The 19886-nt window shown below is 45.5% G+C and overlaps 1 protein-coding gene across 1 annotated transcript in view; it reads left to right on the top strand.

Moving 5' to 3' along the window:
• The first annotated feature begins 7576 nt into the window (after positions 1 to 7576).
• Positions 7577 to 19886, top strand: part of ARIH1 (ariadne RBR E3 ubiquitin protein ligase 1) — a 54570-nt gene continuing 42260 nt past the window's right edge. Inside the window, exon 1 of the mRNA XM_018552805.1 lies at positions 7577 to 8142. Coding sequence (XP_018408307.1) covers positions 7858 to 8142 — 285 coding nt within the window. The 5' untranslated portion in view covers positions 7577 to 7857. The remainder of the gene's footprint in view (positions 8143 to 19886) is intronic.

Genomic DNA, 19886 nt, shown 5'->3' with positions numbered 1-19886 from the left:
GGAGGAACCCTCCCCCAAGAAGAAAAACATTAGATACATTTTTAAAAAACAAAACAAATTTTAGACAAAAAAAAAAACACACTCTCCTCTTTCATGTCTCCATCTCCCCATTATCTTCCCCTTCATGTCACCGGCTTTCCTCTCCCGGACCCCATGTCACCTTCATAGCCCCAGATCCCTATATCTCCCCCTTCGTGTCTGGAGCAGCTCTCTATTCTGCAGCGTTCTGTGTGATGAGGGGGCGAGGATAACACAGCTTCCTACTCATTGGCTGCTGCGCCGGCTGGATCATACTTCACGCTGTGCCCGGAACAACGTGAGGGGAGCAGCGCGAAGCATGTAGGGCCCAGGACAGCGTCAGCGTTGTCGACAGAACACCGGTATCTGCGTTTAGTATCTGGGCATTTTCACCAGTATGACTACTCATGAAAATGCCCAGTATTAACACTGGGGTATCCCTACTTAAAAATATAATGCATTGCTGGGACTTGTAGCAATGCATTGCTGGGACTCCTACATAGTATCCTCTCCTGCAGGGCCCTCTTCCTCGTCTATGCGGCCAGGGGGCGGGGCTAAGAGGAGACGGTCCTCACATAGCAGAATGTGCTGCCCGGCGGTGTAGGCAGCACATTCTGTGGGACCAGTGACAGCCTCTCCATCCCTGCCGCACAGCCGCCCTCCACCAAACTCTACCTTTGGCACAATGCAGTCAGGCAAATACCGTTCCCCTGGCAACCGCCAAACCCAGACACGTCCATTGGATTGCCAGACAGAGAACCGTGATTCGTCGCTCCAGAGAACACGTCTCCACTTCTCTAGAGTCCAGTGGCGGCGTGCTTTACACCACCACCACATCTGATGCTTTGCATTGCACTTGGTGATGTAAGGCTTGAATTCAGCTGCTAGACCATGGAAACCCATTCCATGAAGCTCTCTATGCACTGTTGTTGTGCCAATCTGAAGACCACACGAAGTTTGGAGGTCTGTAGCTATTGACTCTGCAGACAGTTGAGGACTTCTCCGCACCGTGCGCTTCAGCATGAACCTGACCCTGCTCTGTTATTTTACGTGGCCTACCACTTCGTGGCTGAGTTGCTGTTGTTCCCAGTTGCTTTCACTTTGTTATAATACCATTATCAGTTGACCGTGAAATATTTAGTAGCAAGGAAATTTCACGGAACACCTGCAAAAAAGCATTGAATGGCAATATGTCATTAAATTGACTATTGCTTAATTACCACTATAGTGTGCTGGTGACAGTATTTCTTAATTTATGTTATTCACGGTGCCGTCTGTGGTCACTACAAGCACCCACCCGCTTGCAGGGGTCTCTTGGATGTTCTGGTAAGGAGTGCAGCAAGACCTCTGGTTCCTAAGTTTTTACTGTGGTCTGAAATATGTGCTGGGGAGATTCATCCCTCTATTTGTCCTGGGGAACATTGTCACTGAGACAGAAAGTATGGGGACATCCTAATTTTTTTTTTTTTGAGAACAAGGGGTGAGGGGAATTCTTCTTAGGGGACACATGTTCCAGTGACAGCTGTCAAAACTGGGAATTGCCCTCACTGGGGATTTCTTCTCACTTCCTGTTTTGTCTCCAAGACAGGAAATTAAAAAACTCTCCCCAGCAAGGCACAGCAAAAATAACCAGATAGGGGTTTAACCCTTGCTTCTCCATGCAAAATTTAAAAAATAGGATTATTGTACTAACTGAAAAATCTTGTCCAATTCCATCAAGACACAGGAATTTTAGACAACGGTGTCTACTGCCACTGACACCTTTTTTTCTCCCTGATGATTAACATACACCACAGCTATGGCTGGATCCTAAATGGAGCTCCAATATGTTGACTGGAAGCCTGGATTCCTCCATCGACCAAGTCCTCTACACTGACAGAGTGCTCAGGACTACTCCTGAATCCTTAAGGCTGGAATCAGAATCTTCCAAAGGATTGGACGATACGACTTGCTTGAGTGCATTGCTAGGTTCTGAAGCCACCACGACAGTGACATCCTGGTCCATGGATTCAAGAGAATTGACCTGTCCACAGACATGAGCAATTTGCCCCATGTTGACAGAATGTTCCTCTGCAAATTTCAGGAGTGGTTCTAAGCAGAGGGGTCTGCTCTGAATGAAGCTAACATCAGTTATAGGACTCTCATGCAGAAACAGGCATTCAGTCAACTCTGAGACTTGAGACTAGATTATCAGCCGTTTCTTCTAAGGTAAGTGTCTTTAGCCAGCCCCAGATACTTCAGGTGATGGGTTGGAACCAACATTAACTTCTGCAGGTTCAGCATAAAATGTTGAAGTCCTGCAGGGTTTTCACTGCAACTGACACATTATCCTCCAGCAATGACTGCTCTCAAAGGAGAAGGTCATCTAAGTGCCACTGAAATACCCCCATAGCCAGAACCAAAGCCAGTGCCTTGGTGAACACCTGGAATGTGGAGGAAGCAAATGGCCACAAATTGGCAGTGAGAAGGCTTAACAGTTAACTAAATGTGTCGCTGGTGTATAGGGAAGATGGCTATGTGAAGATATGCATCTTTGATGTACACCAAAGTCAGAAACTCCCCCCCAATGCAGAGTCAATGACCAAACGCTTCAACTCCACCCTGAACTTGTAGACACGGATTGAACACTTGTAGGGCCTTTTTCACTCAATATAGTATGGATGCCCACTTTGAGTTTAGGGCCACAAAAATGTTGGAATAAAAGTCTTGGAAGCACAGGAGCGATAACCTCTTGGCTCAAGAGACCTTGCAGGGCCCATTGAAGATCTGCAAGGCATTGTAGGGGTGCCAGAAGGTTAAGTCAGGAAAAAAAGGAGTGGGAAGGAAAATAAACACTTTTGTAGCCCTGAGACACCAGCTCTTGTGTCCAAGCATCATAAATGCAAGACTTCCAGTTGTCTGCATAAGCCAGAACATGTCCCTCCGTCTTGAAAAAAAGAGGTAGGGGTACAACTTCATGCCGAGGAGTGCTTCTCCAAGGGCCCTGGACCCCTTGGGTCTGAGCCTGCAGGGGTTAAGTACCTTTACCTCTGGTGCCATTATTGATAAGTTTGTCCATCTTAGCACTGAAAAGACACTTTCCCACGAAGGAAATACAAGGAAGGACCTTCTGAGAAACCTGCTCCAGCACCCAACACTTTCACCAAAGTGTTCTGGGCATCTGTTCTGACATGAGGCTAATGGAAAGCAAGTGACTGGCATCCAGCACTGCATCACAGGAGGGCCATCTATTTTGCCTATTTCGGAACAACCATCTGTTGGTTTACTATTGCATCAGCCAGGTCATGCCAATAGGATTTGGGCCTATCAGTCCAAGCCAATAGTGCCAAAATTAACACAGACTGCATAGCAGAACTATGGAGTGCAAACACAGACTGGAAAAAGGACTCAAGGCATTTGTCAGAGGGACCCCTGAATAAAGGAGCATCCTCCATAGGAAGGATCGTCATCTTGCTGAGGCGAGAGAAAGTGGGGTCTACTGCTTGGGGAGAAGGCCATTTTCCTACAAAATTGTTCCGTGTGTATCCAGTCCTTATAAATAAAGTAATAAAATAAGGGATGACAAGTGAACGCCCTAAGGGACTGGCATGGCTTGTAGAAGCCAAGGCCTGTCAGGTAGCTAGAAAAAGCGAGACTGATCCTCTATTTTAAAGGTCATGTGCACTGCACCAGAGAAGACACAAGATCCTTTTGCTTGGGAGTGATTGCAGCAGCATGCGAGTCCTCTGGGGAGAGATCTTTGCCAAAAGACAGCAGGGATGCAGATTCTTACAGTCCACCACAGGAGCAAGCTTGGAGCGGTGGCTACTTTACAATACACACAGGGACCAAAGGTAGTCACCCTCCAGAGGGAAGGACAGTGTCAGTACAAATTCAGAGATGATTTGAGTATCTACAGCTGAGTGATGTACAAATAAGCTACATTGCTGTTAATAGTTGAGCTACTTGAATGCATTTTTAAGATTTAACTCCTGAGTTTAGTTTTACTTTCATTGTAAAATCATCCCTATGATTAAGCCTGTATGGGGGGAACGTGTCCGAGGGGACTCGAGTTTTATTCTGTGTTTATACAAATCTTTTATGGAGCAGAGATGGGCTCCTTGGGCCAGCACTTGGCATAGCAACAGCTGCCATATTATGGGAGGCTGAGGGTTTTTAGAGCGGTGGAGTCAAGCACAATGATAACACTGACTGTACTGGCTGTTAGCTTTACTGCTTTTCTATATTTCCCAACAGCGCCCCTTAGTTTCTGCCAGGTTTAACATGGCCGCTGCTACTGGTGTACTGTTATTATAATATGCAATGAATATAGCTCCAACAATTTGCTCAGCTCTTTTCAATATATAGGGAGACAGTACAATTGCAATAGAATTCAAGATAAGAGGGTTAGGGGGGTCCTGCTCATAGGAGCTTACAATTTAAAAGGAGGGGCAAGTGATACAAAAGGTTATAACTGTGAGGGATGAGTTGATGGAGAAAGTAAGGGTTCAGTTGTTAGGTAGAGGTGGGATAGGCTTCGCTTAAAGGAGAACTATGAGGTGAGTGCTTTCAACTCACCTCATAGTTCTAGCCGACCTGTGACAATTAGACTGTCACAGGTCGGCTCAGTAGATCGGGAGGTGAGCGAACATATACCGGCGTTCGCTCACCTCTCGATCCTGTCACGGCTCTCTGTAGCTCGCGGTATACTGAGCTTAGGGTAACGGGAGGACGCTAGTTTGTGTCCTCCCGTTACCCAAAGGAGAACTATGGGGAAAAGCCCTGACCCCAGAGTTCTCCTTTAAAAGATGAGTTTTGAGGCCTGGTTCACATCTGAGCGTTTTTCCCACGCGTTTTCCCATCTATGCGTGGGAAAACGTGCAAAACACACTTTTCAATGCAAGTCAGTAGAATCTGTTCACACCGTAGCGTTCAGCGTAGAAAAATGCCAGTCGTGCTAAAAGATGAAAGAGCTATTTTGAAGCAGATTCCGTGCAGTTTTGGTCCCATATACTTGTATTGAAATCATGCGCGTACATATCTCCCGAGCATATTTCGGACCTTAACACTCATCCACGTCTTCTGAAGACTTCATTAGACTGGTCCAGGCCCAGGTCTACCTCTATGATCAGAAGCATGCAAACTATAAAAGCAAGGGCAGTCACAGGAGTGCTTGGTGGACCATTGGTGCACAAATATGGTGTGACTGGGATGGTTTTTCCACATCAGTTAAAGATGCCAAAGGTAATGTGTGCTTGTCAATTCTTGTTTCATGTTTTCCTTGTTTATTGCAGAGTTTGTTGTAAGATTGCAGCATTTTTTTTCATTTTGCATGCATGTTTTCCTAGCATAGGGCTAGGCTTCCTCAGACCTGCAATTCTGATCCTAGCATGCATTAACCTCTGTGTGTTTAGGTCAGTGGCTATGTCAGTGTCTAATTGCAATGCATCCTGGCACTTCCATTGCAGCTGGAGGTCTGAAGTTGTCCACTGCAGTAGAAAGTGTTGTGTATCTTGCAGATGAACATTTCTGAGAACGTGTATATATGGGCAGATGTACTAGGCTCAACATACAGGTTGTACTCTAATTAGACAATCTATACTCTATGAAGGGCATTTGTCAAAACTGGAGCAGTTGTGCATGGCAACCAATCAGCTTCTCTCTTCAGTTTAAGATTTAAAATATGAAAGAGAGAAGCTGATTGGTTGCCATGCACAGCTACTCCAGATGTTGTCTGCTCCAGGTTTGATCAATTCCCCTCGATGATCTTGTCATGTATTCCGGTGTATTGGAAAAATGTTTCCTCTTGCCCACGTAGCTTATTGTACATTGCCCAAAACTGGCCACGGTGTTGCCTTTTGAGAATCACTGGATGGACCCAGAATCTACCCCTCTGCTTTCTCCTCCTCCTGAGAATCAGCATAGTTGTTATTATACAGGATTTATATAGCGCCAATAGTTCTAAAATAGTTATGATTACGGTTGCCACGGCACACTTAGTAGAGGGATCCATACTTAACAATGCAGCACCATCTTGTAAGAAACACTCTCCTCCAAAACAGGAACTTAGGTCATGGCTGTTGCTGTTTCTCATTGGACGCCTGTACAGCTGTATGCAGGGAGAATTTTTAAAAGCAAAAACATGCAAAACATGTGTGAAAAACACAGGAAAACTGTAAACGCCTGGGTGTGAACTTAGCCCCAGGGATCATCTAAAGCAGACAAAGAAGGAGATAGCACTGAACAGGTTTGGTTAGGGTTTTTCAGAGGATGGGAAAGACTCTAGAGGTGAGCATGGGAGGAGGTGATGAGGGAACTAGAGAACAGGAGGTACTGGCATGCTGTTACAAAAACCACAATGTCGCTAAGTTACTGGTTGTACTATGTAAGAATTTCACAATGACAATAATTCTTCATGACCGCCAACCCGAGCACCGTGTCCTTCTAGTAACACTGCCACCTCCAACATGGCACTTCATACACGCCTCTCACTCCCTAAACCAACTGCCCCATTCAAGGTGGCGTCTATGCCGGCTTCCTCATCCAATATGGCGAGCCGGCCGCGCCGGAAGCTCCGTGCCGTCGTCGCTCAGGTGGTGATGCGCTAACGTGCCCGTGCGTGACGCTACCGCCCCTTTGTTGGCTCAGCGACGGGAGCTGCGCGGTGTCTCCCCGAGACCGGTACCGGGGGAGGGGGGGTCGTTAGTCAACTGAGGGGGCCGAGAGCACCGGGAACGGCGCGGCTCGAGCGTGCAGAGGAGGAGCCGAAGCCAAGCCTTCACTCCGGCGAGGGGGGGCGCGCTGACCGGAGCGGGAGCGCGCTTTGGGAAGGGGCGGTGATTCAGGGGCCTGAGGCCTGTCTGGTTCGGACACACCGGAGAAGACCCCCGTGTGTTGTGTTCTGGAGCTCCGGTGAGCCAGGGCTCCTGACGCACTTCACCGGAGCTGTCGCTTATATAGGAGGCACTGAGTATACGACAGAGCAGGATCCCCCGTGTACAACACAACAGCCTCCTGTACAAACAGCTCCAGTCAACGGCAGATCGTAATGTGGGGGGAAGTAGTGCCTCATTCATACGTCCTATAGGGAGTAGTACATAGTACCTGAAATCTACCAGCACACTACACTAGTCCTTCCACCAGGTCCGTATACACTGACATTACATTGGAAGTAGTCATACAGCAGGATCTCTATGTGTGTGGCCACAGTACTAACACAGTGTGTATCCTGATAGCTGCTGACACAGAGGACCTCATGGTCACATTGTCGCCCCTAATCCTGTTTTGGGTAGTGGTATGGACACATGCCGTGTTCCATAGCTAACCTGCAATCTTTGTGAACTTTACGACTTTTTCCGCTGGTAATTTGCTTTGCGATCGAGGTGGGAAAGTGAAGCCTATCAATTTCCAATTGTCCCACAATTACAAGGAAGTGTACAGCCTTTTTTTTTTCTTTTTCACTAAAATATTCACTGGGTGTGGAAGTATTTTAGAAATTTGACAGCAACATATCTGTCTGGTCTCTAGAAATAAAGTTTAATTTGTGCTGCCATCTTTTCTCGGCCTTAGACGTAGGAGTTTTGCGGTGTATTTTGTTTTTTTTGGGTTGTAGCCTTATAGCTGATATCACATTAACATAGGTATTCTAGTCCAATCAGATACACTGATCACAGCTTATACATTGTCTTGGTAGATTTTCAAGAGACTAGAATCTGTTTTGGAGCAAGCCCACCTCTGTATTGTACTTTATGCCGCCCGCTCCTTTGCGTTGTGGCCTGTGAGGGGACTCGAACGCACGGCGTTGCGCCTAGCTCATTTCCAGAGCCGGCTTCTGTGGTTCATCTTTCTACAACTGAGATCATGGACTCAGACGAGGGGTACAACTACGAATATGACGACGAAGAGTGCAGCGAAGACAGTGCGGCAGATGAGCATGATGACGATTTGGAACTTGGAGATGTAGAAGGGGTCGAACATGGACTTGGTGGATCGGGAAGACCTGGGATGTGCGGAGAAGGAGTAGGGGTCCTCGGGCCTGGTCCTGGTGGGGAAGAAGATGAGGATTATCGATATGAGGTCCTCACCGCTGAGCAGATTCTACAGCACATGGTAGAGTGCATTCGTGAAGTGAATGAAGTCATCCAGGTATCTTTCTTTACAGACTCGTATTTTGTTTTATTAATAGAAATGATTAGGACATTTGATTTCTCCTAATTTTGTATATAAAGCCTCAAATGTAGTGCAAAGTTATGGCATGGGGTTTAACCAAGCAAAACCACATAAGACAAAGTTTAGTTTCCTGCTAACTTTTTTTTTATTGAACAGGCTTTGCAGAGAACCTTTTATGTGGCATGAATAAGCAGATTTAGGTTCTGAGTCACGTCAGGCGTGTTTGGTTAACATTAGTAATGTGCGGTCATTTCACCAAGAGGTATCAACAGCTCTCTGTCCAGAAGAGGGCAGTGATTACTTACACCGGTGCTTGTGTAATAAATATTGCGTATAAATATATATAGATAGGAAAGTGGTATCAGCACGACATCCAAAAAAGCTGCCATGGTGCTCCACACACAAATAGAAATGTAGAAAAACATACAGTAGGCACTCAAAGGTCTACCATAGGAGAACTTAGAGGACGATATGATTGCTTTAAATTTAAGTTTCGGTGGGTCACATCCCACCTTTCTTAAATCCTTTAAAGTATAATTAAACCCTTTTGTTTTGTTTTTTTGCACTTATCTACTGCTAGCAAGCAGTAGATGTATGCAAAAACATAAACAAAATTCAAAAGTTACCAAATAGGTAAAAACTTACCTGTGTCTCCGTCGCTCGCTCCCGACTGAAGATTCTCGAGTGGGCGTGAAGGATCATGGGGCGGCTACATGCGCAGTAGAGATGTTCGGCGGGGAGAACAGAGACACAGTGTAAGTCAATGCAAGAAGCCCGGCAGCGTGCACGCAGACAGCGTGGTACACATAAGACACGGCAGTCATCAATGGGTCCAGCGCTGGAGGGACTCCTAAAAATTACTGGAAAGAAGATGATGATCAAGAGGCGTCAGTTAAGGTAAGTCCTTAAAGCAGCAAGGTTTGGGGGGTGTGCGGGGGAGAGGTGACTTTAATGTCACTTTAAGCTTCTTAAGTGGGCTGTGATTTGCTGACATTTGTACATTTAAAGCAATCGTATCATCCTCTTCCTTCCATAGAAGACCTTTTATATATATCTATATCCATGTATTTCTGTGTATGGTTTGGGTGTATTCTTCCCACCATAACCATCTTTTGGGATCCTGACTCAGGGCTTTTACATTCCTGTTTGGAGGTACAGTCCAACCACATTAAAGGAAATTAGACAATTGTAAGTAGGTGTCAGGAATCATGCAGATAATTCATCACATTGCAAAAATTCTAAAGAACTCTGGGGAAAACTTTTATTAACCCTTGTAGTGGGGTTACCCCTGCACTGCAAGGTTTACCTGCTCGTTTGTGTCTAGGTGGTAAAGGCAAGCTTGTTCTTAGACCGGCCCCTAGCGCCTCTCTCCCCCTCCTCTGCAGAAGTCAAGCAATCCTCATGTCATCGTGTTCTATAGAGGTGTATAGACGTGAGGACACAGGATCATTCCATCTGTGCGGTGGGGGAGGAGACACTTCAGTGACCGGAGAAGCAGGGAGTAGGCTGGGCAGTTTGGGCGTGTATAAAAGGTTTCTCAGGGACAGAAATGAGCAGTTAACCTTTAAAGTGCAGGGGTAGCACCACTGTAAGGGTTAATTTTCCCCCGGAATTCTTTTTTAAAATGAAACTGACCTAGTGAGCGATAAGTGTTTTGAAGAGAAGGTATCTTGTGGTTTTAGTCTTCACACTGATCCCTGTGGAGCCCAATTGGATTGCAGCCCAGGCTGTACATGGGGCCACAAATTCTGAAAAGTCACCCCTCCTGGTGCTGTTTCCATGTATGGCCTTGACCTAGAATCCAGGGGGCTCAACAGGGACACCAACATTCATTTGAAAAATAACACATGCTGCCAGGCACCCCAAGTTTCCTTTACTTGAAAACAGTAGGTGCTTTTGAAACATGCGCCATGTCAGGTTCACTTTAAAGGAAAAGCAGTCATGTGAAAAATGAAAGTGTATTTCCACTTTTGCAGCAGAATTTGAGAAAACCTCTCTATATGTTTGTGTTCCTATTCACACAGTATAATGAAAAATAATTAAACAAAAAAAAACAACTCTTTTACAGTGATCTGTCCTTATAGAAAGACTTAGGGCTGAAATTTGAGGATTCTGTTTCTCTTATCTTCATAACATACAATGCACAAGCTAGGGTTGTAATCCATTAACCCTTTATTAGGATAGGCAGTGTTCAAATCTACATAACAAATTATAATGACCAAACCCCTCACAACCCCTCCTAAGGTTATAAGGAAGCAAGTAGAAACTTTAACCATTAAGAAGCCAAGAAACCTTAACCCAAGTAAAAGAAACTTAAACTGCAAGAACGGGAACATGTAACAAATATAAAATAAGTGTTATCCCAGTTTGGCTGCAAAAGTGAAAATACATTTAAAAGTGGAACTCCAAGATTTCGATAAGTTAAAGGAGAATTAGTGGGAGAGTGAAATACACTCATCCCCATATTTAGAGCCGAGGTGTGACACTGCAGCTGTCACATGTCAGCTCTATTGATTGAGAACTGAGCGATTACAAACCGCTGATCGCTCAGTACCTGATCGTCTCCCTGCAGAGAGCGGTGACTGTCACCTCTCTAGAGAGGCAGAATCTGCTGTTAATCAGGCAGTAGGGTGGATTCCAACAGCCCGATAGATGCTTAGTTTTGGGTCACAGGGGGACATTAGTAAACGTCCTCCTGTGACCCTAAAGAGAACTGCAGCCAAAAAAAAGGTTTGGCCACAGTTCTCTTTTCACCCTTGCAGTGGGGCTACCCCAGCACTATGAAGGTTAACTTTTGTCTAGGGAGGGAAAATAAAAATGTCAATACAGCCAATACAGATGTGGAGATGCCGGGGGACATACCACAACTAGAGGGGAGGGGAAGAGAGGTGAGCAGTCACTGCTGCAGGACCGAGGATCGGGTAAGTATACTTTATTTGTGCCATAGACCAAAATGAGCAGTTAACCCTTGCACTACAGGTGTAGCCCCATTGCAGGGGTTAACTTTTCAAAATCCTGGAGTTCTACCTTAGGTACATCCCATGGAAATTGTTGATTTTTTTTTTCCCCACCAGATTTGAACAGAATTAGATCTTTACTCACACAGTGCCCACAAATAAAGGTGATATACGTGAATGGTAAAGGCACATTTTTCTTGTGTTCTTCATTTATTGAACAAAAATCTCAATAAGTGTAATGGTGTACCGTGGAAAGGGTAAGTTAACCCTTAGCATCAAAAGCTGGTATTTCTCTAGCAGAAATGTAGGCATTTTGTATAATTGCCCACCAGTCTCTGACATCGACTTTCTGAACACTTCTCAATGCAAAATTCCTTCAGTTGCCAGATGTTGGTGGGTTTCCTTGCATGAACTGCTCATTTCACAATCTGTCCAGCAATATTTCAATGGGAATCAAATTAGGGCTTTGACTAAGGCAGTCCATAACCCTCTGTGTGCTTGGTATCATGTTGAAAGAATCATTTCTGCTTCAGCTTCATGTAGAACTGACTCAGCTGCAAGCTGCCCAGGCCCTGAAGCAGCAAAGCAATCCCAAACCATAACATTTCCACCATCATGCTTTACAGTTATGAGGTTCTTCTGAAATGCTGTCTTCAGTTTGCAGCATATATGTCTACTGTCACCAGACAACTCTAAAGGTGGCCATACACCTTACAACCATCGCACGACTTTCGTTGTGCGATGGTTGTAAGGTCATTAATATTTCGTACGATCTGCCCATCTTGGACAGACAGATCGTACATGGCGGTATGAGTTTTTATTTTCTTTTTTCCCCTTTTTAGTTTCCCCTTTTTTTTATTTTCTTTTTTTCGTGTTTTTTTTTTTTTTAACTTCCAAACTTCCCGCCGGTTCCACCCCCCTGCGACGCGGCCGCTCGCAAGGGACGGAACCTGGAAGATGGCAGTGGCCGGAGGACCCAGCGGGGATCGCGGACAAGGTAAGTCCTACGCTGTATTCCCGAGGTGTGGCTCGGGGTTACCGCTTTGTTAACCCCGAGCCACACTCGCGAATACCAATGGATGCGCGCGGAAAAACGCCCCAAAGGAAGCTCCTGTACTTGTTTGGGCTTGTGCGTTTTCAGCGCGTTTACGCCCAGGTGGGAACCATGCCCATAGGGAATTATGGGACTTTCCTTGCTGAGCGTTTTTCAGCGCTTCGATCAGCCCTGAAAAACGCCCAGGTGTGAGCCAGCGCTTACAGTAGAAGCGGTCGCACGCTGCCCATACACCTGCCGATTATCGTACGATCGCGGGATCACCCGCGATTATCGTACGATAATCGCCTAGTGTATTTGCACCTTAACTTTGTTCAGTCTTCAGCACATTGAGGGCCTGGTCTTTGTCTAAATGTTCAGTGGAAAACTATAATCTTGCTCTAATGTTTTTGAAGGCCACCCCTGGGTGTCCAGGTAACTTCTACTGCAGTTGGGGTCAAAGTGCATAGATCAGGAAGAGATTGCATCGTTTCACCCTGCATGAGTGTCGTGTTAACATGCAATGGATGCAATCTCTCTCCGATTGTAGATCCATGCACTTTGACCCCAACTGCAGCATAAGTTACCTGAACACCCAGGGATGACATTTTGGGTTGCTTCTTTTAGCATTAGTCAGCTCTTGGTTTGACTATGTTGAGCCGTCCAGTCCTGGACAAATTAGCGGTTGTTTCAAATCTATGATACTTGTAGATTGCTTTTCTTACAGTGAATGATTTAAAATATTTTGCCAATCTTTTTGAATCCCTTGCCAGATTCATAGGCATCAGCAACTTTCCTTCTGAGGGCCTTAGGATCTCCATTAAACCTTGTCCTGATGACACCACACATGTCAATAGCAAAGAGTACACCAGACCCTAGATGTCTGAGGTTTAAACAAGACAGGTTACAACTGCTTACTCCCTAACCTTTTGTACCTATCCTGGAACACCGGATTCTAATTTCATAGATTTAAGGTGATGGGGGTGGTAAATGTAGTGGTGCACTTTTTTTGATGTGACAGATTTGAATTTATGGTAATTTAAATGATGAGAACTAATACACCATGTACATTTTATGTGCCATTTGTTCCAGTATATCACTTTTATCTTTTGGTATTATTTGAGTCAAGATTTCAGTTGGGTGCATTTACTTTTTCTCATGACTATGCTCTCTTAGGACACCACAGAGCAGATCACGTCAATTTTAGCAGGGAGCATTTAGTAAGGGTGTCAGGTGGTAAACATCACAACATCCCATGAGGCTTTTTTTAAAACATAGCACACAAGTGAAATGGTATTTCTGCCTGTTGCAACCGGTTTCAGGTTCTTTTTTTCCCCCCTCTATCTAGATAGTAATATCCTCATTTAGAGTGTCCAGATCGGAATAATGTTAAAGTAGCATTTAAGAAGAACTCCAGGGAAAATTATTAACCCTTGCAATGGGTCTTCCCCATGCACTGCAAGGGTCAAGTGCTTGTTTTGGTCTAGGGAGGAAATTAAAAAAAAGTTATACTGGCCTGATCCTCAGAGCTGGCTTGCTCTTGGATCAGTCCCTAGACGCCTCTACTCCTCTAAGGTCCGTGAGTCATCATATTCTAGGCACAGTGCATAGGACGTGAGGGTGCCGAGGGACATAACATCGCTGTTGTGGAGGAGAAGATGGGCTGGAAGGAGCCGGCTGACTCAGAGGATCAGATGAGAATAACTTTATTTTGCTCCCTAGACCAAAACGAGCACTTAACCCTTGTAGTGGAGGGGTAGCCCCACTGCAAGGATTTTTACAAAATTAACGATCAAACCTTTTTTTCAGTAATGATTCCTGATCAAACTCAAATACATTGCCCAGCAAAGTATCTCTTTACAGTCATTGTTTCTAAACAGCTGACTCCAAAACAGATGGCTCTAAATCTCTCAGCTTGGCTTTCCTGAACTTCCTATTCAGTGCAATATTACAAGGGACAGAGCAGTCTTCAGCAGTTGTCCATCTACTGGCTTGGAGGAGGGATTTTTGACCGTAGTGACAAAAAAAATAAGTTGAAGAGCAGGATGTAAAATTTTACGGCAAAATTAAATTCTTACAGTGGATGTGTTTATTGTTCAAGATACTTTTCGAGCTCCAAGACTAGACTAGGAGACAGCTATCATTTGTAAGGAGCTCCTGGGATTGGTGCGTCCCTGTTTTATTGTATGATTTGGTATCTGAACATCCCCTGTTTTATTGTATGCTTTGGTATCTGAACATTCCAACATGCCTGTGAGGAATATACTGTGATATATATAGATATATCTATAGATAGATATATCTATATATATCACTTTGTATATTGCTCATAAGACCTCATACTCCAGGATGTGAGTTCAGTAAGGCAGCTGGCTTCAGGATCAGAAGTTCTGCGAGAACCTTTGGTGGAATTAAACGTATACACATGTAGGGGTGGGAACGCACTGAAAAGAATGGTGTTGAATTCACCATACATATGTTTAAATGATTCCATCTTTCTGATCTTGCTAAAAATGGTTTCCTTAGTGTATGATCCATTGCCTCTTATCAGATTTCTTAATCAGCCGTGGATAGTTTCTTATGGCCAACAGCTATTGTCAACACACACCATAGGGAACAGTGGTTTGAAGGCTTTATAAGAAAACTGAGGTGAGCGAAAATCACTCATCCGCCTAGTTCGAGCCGACGTGTGACAATGAAACTGTCACAGATCGCTTCAATAGATCGGGAAGTGAGCGAGTGCATACCGTCGCTCGCTCACTTCTTGATCCTGTCCCTGCAGAGAGCCGAGACTCTCAGTCACGGCTCCCCGCAGGGATTTCCCCCCTCTCCGATCCTCCAGCGCTGACTGGTGGAAAGGGCGTGTACATCTGACTCTGCCTCTAGATAGGCAGAGCCAGCTGTCACTCACACAGCTGGGTGGATCTCAAAAGCATTGTCGGGATCCGTCCCGGCTGCGGCGGTCTCAGTATACTGTGAGCTGTAGCTCCCTATATAGTGAGCTTTGGGTCATGGGAGGAGGTTAGTATTATGTCCTCTTGTGACCCTTAGGAGAACTATGGGGAAAAACTTACCCCATTCTTCTCTTTTAAGTATGTTGCCATAATAGCCATTGGCTCAGTTGCTGTCCAATTATGGTGAAATCCAATTTCATGTGATTTAGAGCAGTGGTTCTCAACTCGTGGGTCGCGACCCAAAAGTGGGTCGCGACACCCTCTGCAGTGGGTCGCGGCATCATGTCTGAATAGACCGGCCTGAGACTGAATAGAGAGGGGGAATTTGTGGTTCAGCCTGTGGAACCTCATAGTGTCAAACTGTCCCCTCTCTCCAGGCTCTCCGATAAAGTGGTATGGCCCGGGGAGAGAGGGGGCTCTGCTGCAATTTTTTTACCTGCAGCAGAGCCTATATTATATATATATAATGTTGCTGAATACTGCACAAGTTGTTTTGTGTAATACATTTAAATGTCTCAGAAATTAAATCATTTTTGGGTCACGCCTTAATGACCAAGGAAACATGTGGGTCCCGAGGTTACACAGGTTGAGAACCACTGATTTAGAGGTTGTTTGACTAGGACAGAACTGTTCTTTACTAGCCTGCAGGCTATGTCTCATAGGGACTAATAGCTCAGTAGCATTGTGGACAAAGCCTTGAGGTATATTTGAGTTGTTGTATGCATTCCAGCGTGTAGCAGATGCTTTTTCCTTTGGGTACATTTATTGCCCAAATTGGTAAATAGCCCACTAACCACTTGTTGGCTTTCTTCTTAGTGGTGTTAGCCTTGTAACTATGTGTCTCTGAGTTATGATCTTGGTATATAGATGGCTTTATAGGTCCAGATGCAAATGCATCTGAGAGAAAATAGAGGGGGGAATTTTATCAAAACTGGAGCAGACAAATTGTAATGCAGATTTGCACTGCAACCAATCAGCTTCTATCTTTCATTTCCAAATCTTACCTGAGCAAACTGACGATGGAAGCCGATTGGTTGCCATGGGCAACTGCTCCAGTTTCTGTCTGCTCCAGTTTTGATAAATTCCCTCCAGAATGGTTGCAGGTTGTGCTTTTAGAAGCGGCAGTTCTCAATGTTGCAAAAAAAAAAAGTTCACCATGTAAAAAGTGTTGTGGTGCAGTGGAAAAAGTGACTACTGTATGTAACTATGCAACTGATAAACACAGTAAAAACTTACTTGTGAAAAAAAAAAAAAAGTGGTGCAAGCACTAATTTTTTCCACTGCACAGCAATACACGGTATTGCAGTACCGTACACTGCGGTGGAGCAAAGTTGGGCCTTGCGTTGAGGTTCCATTCATATGAACATATGTGCCAACACACTGTAATGCACGGCAGGTGAATTGCACAATAGCGTGCATTAATCACACAGTACCATATGATTAAAGCCCCACAGCGGCGGTGGGGGTGTAGTGGGCCCTTAGGGCTTGTGCACTCTGCCCTTTTGTTTGCAATAGAACTGCTTTTCTTCCTATACCGAAAATTTGAATGCAGTTCAGAAGGTCAGCAGTGCCTCAGACGGAACTGGCCATTCTCACATGCATATTGAATGGAGGCTAAATGTAGCTAAATACGGCATGCTGGAATTGTCTGTGTACACTAATGGCCATGAATAAGATAAAGATGGTGCATATGTCTTTAAATGTGATAAGCCTAAGCCTTTTATTAAAGTAACTGTGTGATCCATTACGGTAAAACACAGGTTACTGCTCTGTGTGAATGGGCCTCAGTCATAAGTCACTAGGACAAAGATGGAGGGTAATTCTTTCTTACTGGGACACAGACAACAAATAAAAACCTGACTGGTGTTCTAATTCCTCTCCACTACAATAAAATAAAATAAGACACAGTGTAAGTCAATGCACGTAGCCAGCGGACAGCCACCGTGGGACACGTCAGTCATTTAAGGTATGTCCTTAACCACTTCCGGGCCACAATACTTATATATACGGCGGCCCGCAGAAGTGGTTAAACCAAGAACTGGTTGCTACAGCCGTGTTCTTGGTGTCATTTTAAACAGCCGGCAATGGCTGTTAATGTATAAGTGATCTGGTGTCTCTTCAGCCGCCAGATCGTTTGTACAGATCGCCAGCATGTGCTGCCGCCGCCATCTGCTTCCCCGGGCTCGGCTCTTCCCCCGTACGGGGCCCGGGACCATCTCGGTGGGTTTCCCCACAACGATCGGAGAGAGATTCAGTGGCTTCCAGCCGCTGATCTCTCCTCCGATCACTGGACCCAGAAGTGATCTGTGTTACATAATTTCCGGTGTCACTGTTTATATTCTCCGGTCCTTAGTGCGAACACATAACGGCACTCACTCACTTCTCGATCCTGTCACTGCAGAGAGCCGTGACTGGATTCCCCCCTCCCCTGTCCGATCCTCCAGCGCTGACTGGCAGAACGGACGGGGGAGGGGGGTGAGTACAGCTGTCACTCACGCAGCTGGGCAGATCCAGACATAATTGTCGGGATCAGTTTCAGCTGCGGCGTCTCAGTATACCGCGAGCTGCAGCTCGCAGTATACTGAGCTTTGGGTGACGGGAGGGCGCTAGTTTGTGTCCTCCCGTTACCCTGAGGAAAAGCCCTAACCCCATAGTTCTCCTTTTAACCTGTGTGAGACATAACCCAGAACAAAAAGGATACTGCACAGGCACCAATTTTTTATAATGATTGTGCCAGACAGATGCTGACCTTGGATGATGCCTGAACCAAAATGATACTGGTCTTCACTACTTCACTACAGGCTGTAATGGTGGTGTAGTGATCGGTGGTAGGAATGAAGCATTGCTTTCTAAAGAAACTTTTTAATGGATGGTTTCTCTTCATTGGAGCTGGTATACAGGGTGTGGGCAGCGGGAGAGGTATTTACTTTGCAGGAGTCACTTTATAGAGAATCTGAACTCTGGAAGTTGAGCTTCAAAAAGGAAAGCACAGCATGAATGAGACTAGTCATCAGTTTCCTGTGTTTTACCTGCAGCTGATCTTTTCTCTATTACTGAATTGCCATGACTCTCTTCTGCATGGTGTCTCTATGTGGGGGTGGCCATCTTGGGAAATGTTAAAACTGCCCCCCGATGACTGGTGATCTGATGATAAAGCACAGATCCACATAATAATTGAAGCAGCAGGGACATGCATGCAGTTCAGATTCCTCTATAGCAAGCAGCACAGTAGGGACATCATCAAATCTTGTGAGACTAGCCATCACAGCCAGCAGTGGCTAAGATGATTTCACACTGCAGAAATCCAGCTATGAGGCTACAGGACAGTAGTGCCAAGGCCTAGTCGCATACCAGGAAGGTTACTGCTACTTTTTAGGAGGAACTCGGGACAAGAAGTAGATTTTTCTTGCTACTGCTTAGGTTCAGTTAACATTTGTAGATGTTACCTATAATATAACAAATTTTTACTTCTTGAGTTCAAATCTCTACTGTAATGCACAACTCCAGCCAAAACCTTTTATTTTTTGGATAGAAGTAACTGCGCATTTATAAGCTTGCCTGCTTTCTAACTGTGAAAATTGATACACAACTTGAAAACGGTGCTGCTCTTTCTTTGGGTCAGTTTGCACATGCTCAAGAAAAGTAGACCACAAACATGGCTTTAAAGCTTGTAAGGCTCTAAAGCAGGGGTGTCAAACTCAATTTAATCGGCGGCCTGAAAGTAGAAGTCTAAGAAATGGCCTGGTGGGCCGTATTCGGCCCCTGAGCCTTGAGTTTGACACGTGCTCTAGAGACATCTGTAATGAAAAGGTGATGCTCCACATTTTGCTTCACCCCTCTTTGTTCTCAGTTGTTGTGGATGGTGAACCAATAAAGTGAAATGACTGGAACTTAAAGGCCAACTCCTGGCAAACAAAAGTACCCTTGAATTCGGGCTACTTCTGCACTGCATGGGTTAAGTGTTCATTTTTGTCTAGGGTCTGGAGTAAAACAAATTTACTTACCTGATCCCCGCTTCCGCGGCAGTCAGCGTTCTTTTCTTCTTCGTCTCCTCACCGGCTGGTGGAATGTCCCTTGGCATCCTCACGTCTAATACAGGTCTATGGAACCTGTTTTAGACATGATGATGTCAGCGCTCCGGCCGAAGCCCAGGGGAAAAGAGGCTGCCGGAACTGTAGCAACCTTTAGGGTCGGTTCACACCTCAAAATGCGCCTCTGGAACACAAGCTGGCCAGCTCCCTGCGTTCAGGGGCGGGAGGGGATGTGGCAGTGCATTGAAGTCAATGGCACAGCAGCCACGCATCCCGCCTGCAGTGTGATCGCCCGCACTAGGAACGCAGGCACATTAATGCCTGCATTCCAGTCCAGTGCATTCTGCAAAAATTCTCCATGCACTATTTTTGCAGATCGCACTGGACCGGAATGCAAGCACTAATGTGACCGCGTTCCGGGTGTGGGCGATCACACTGCGGGTGGGGAACGTGGCTGCGGTGCCATTGACTTCAATGCACTGCCACGCCCCTGAACGGAGGGAGCCGGCCAGCGTGCGTTCCAGAGACCGAACGCACTGGAACGTGGAGTTTGTGGTGTGAACCGGCCCTGAGAGAGTTGGTGGGAATAGGGATCAGAGGGGGTAGCCTCACTGCACTTTCCTAAGCTTGAAGAGGGTTTCTATTGTTTCCTTGAGGGATTCCTAATGTGGCTTTTTGTTGATGCCTGCCAGAAATGTTGAAGAGTAACGGGTGTTCTTTCGATTAATTGAGGGGCGTATATAAA

Source organism: Nanorana parkeri, unplaced genomic scaffold (assembly GCF_000935625.1).
Source record: "Nanorana parkeri isolate BGI_ZX_2015 unplaced genomic scaffold, ASM93562v1 scaffold97, whole genome shotgun sequence".
NCBI lineage: Eukaryota > Metazoa > Chordata > Amphibia > Anura > Dicroglossidae > Nanorana > Nanorana parkeri.
Note: the sequence above shows the minus strand (reverse complement) of the source record. Positions and strands in the feature narration are given on the sequence as shown.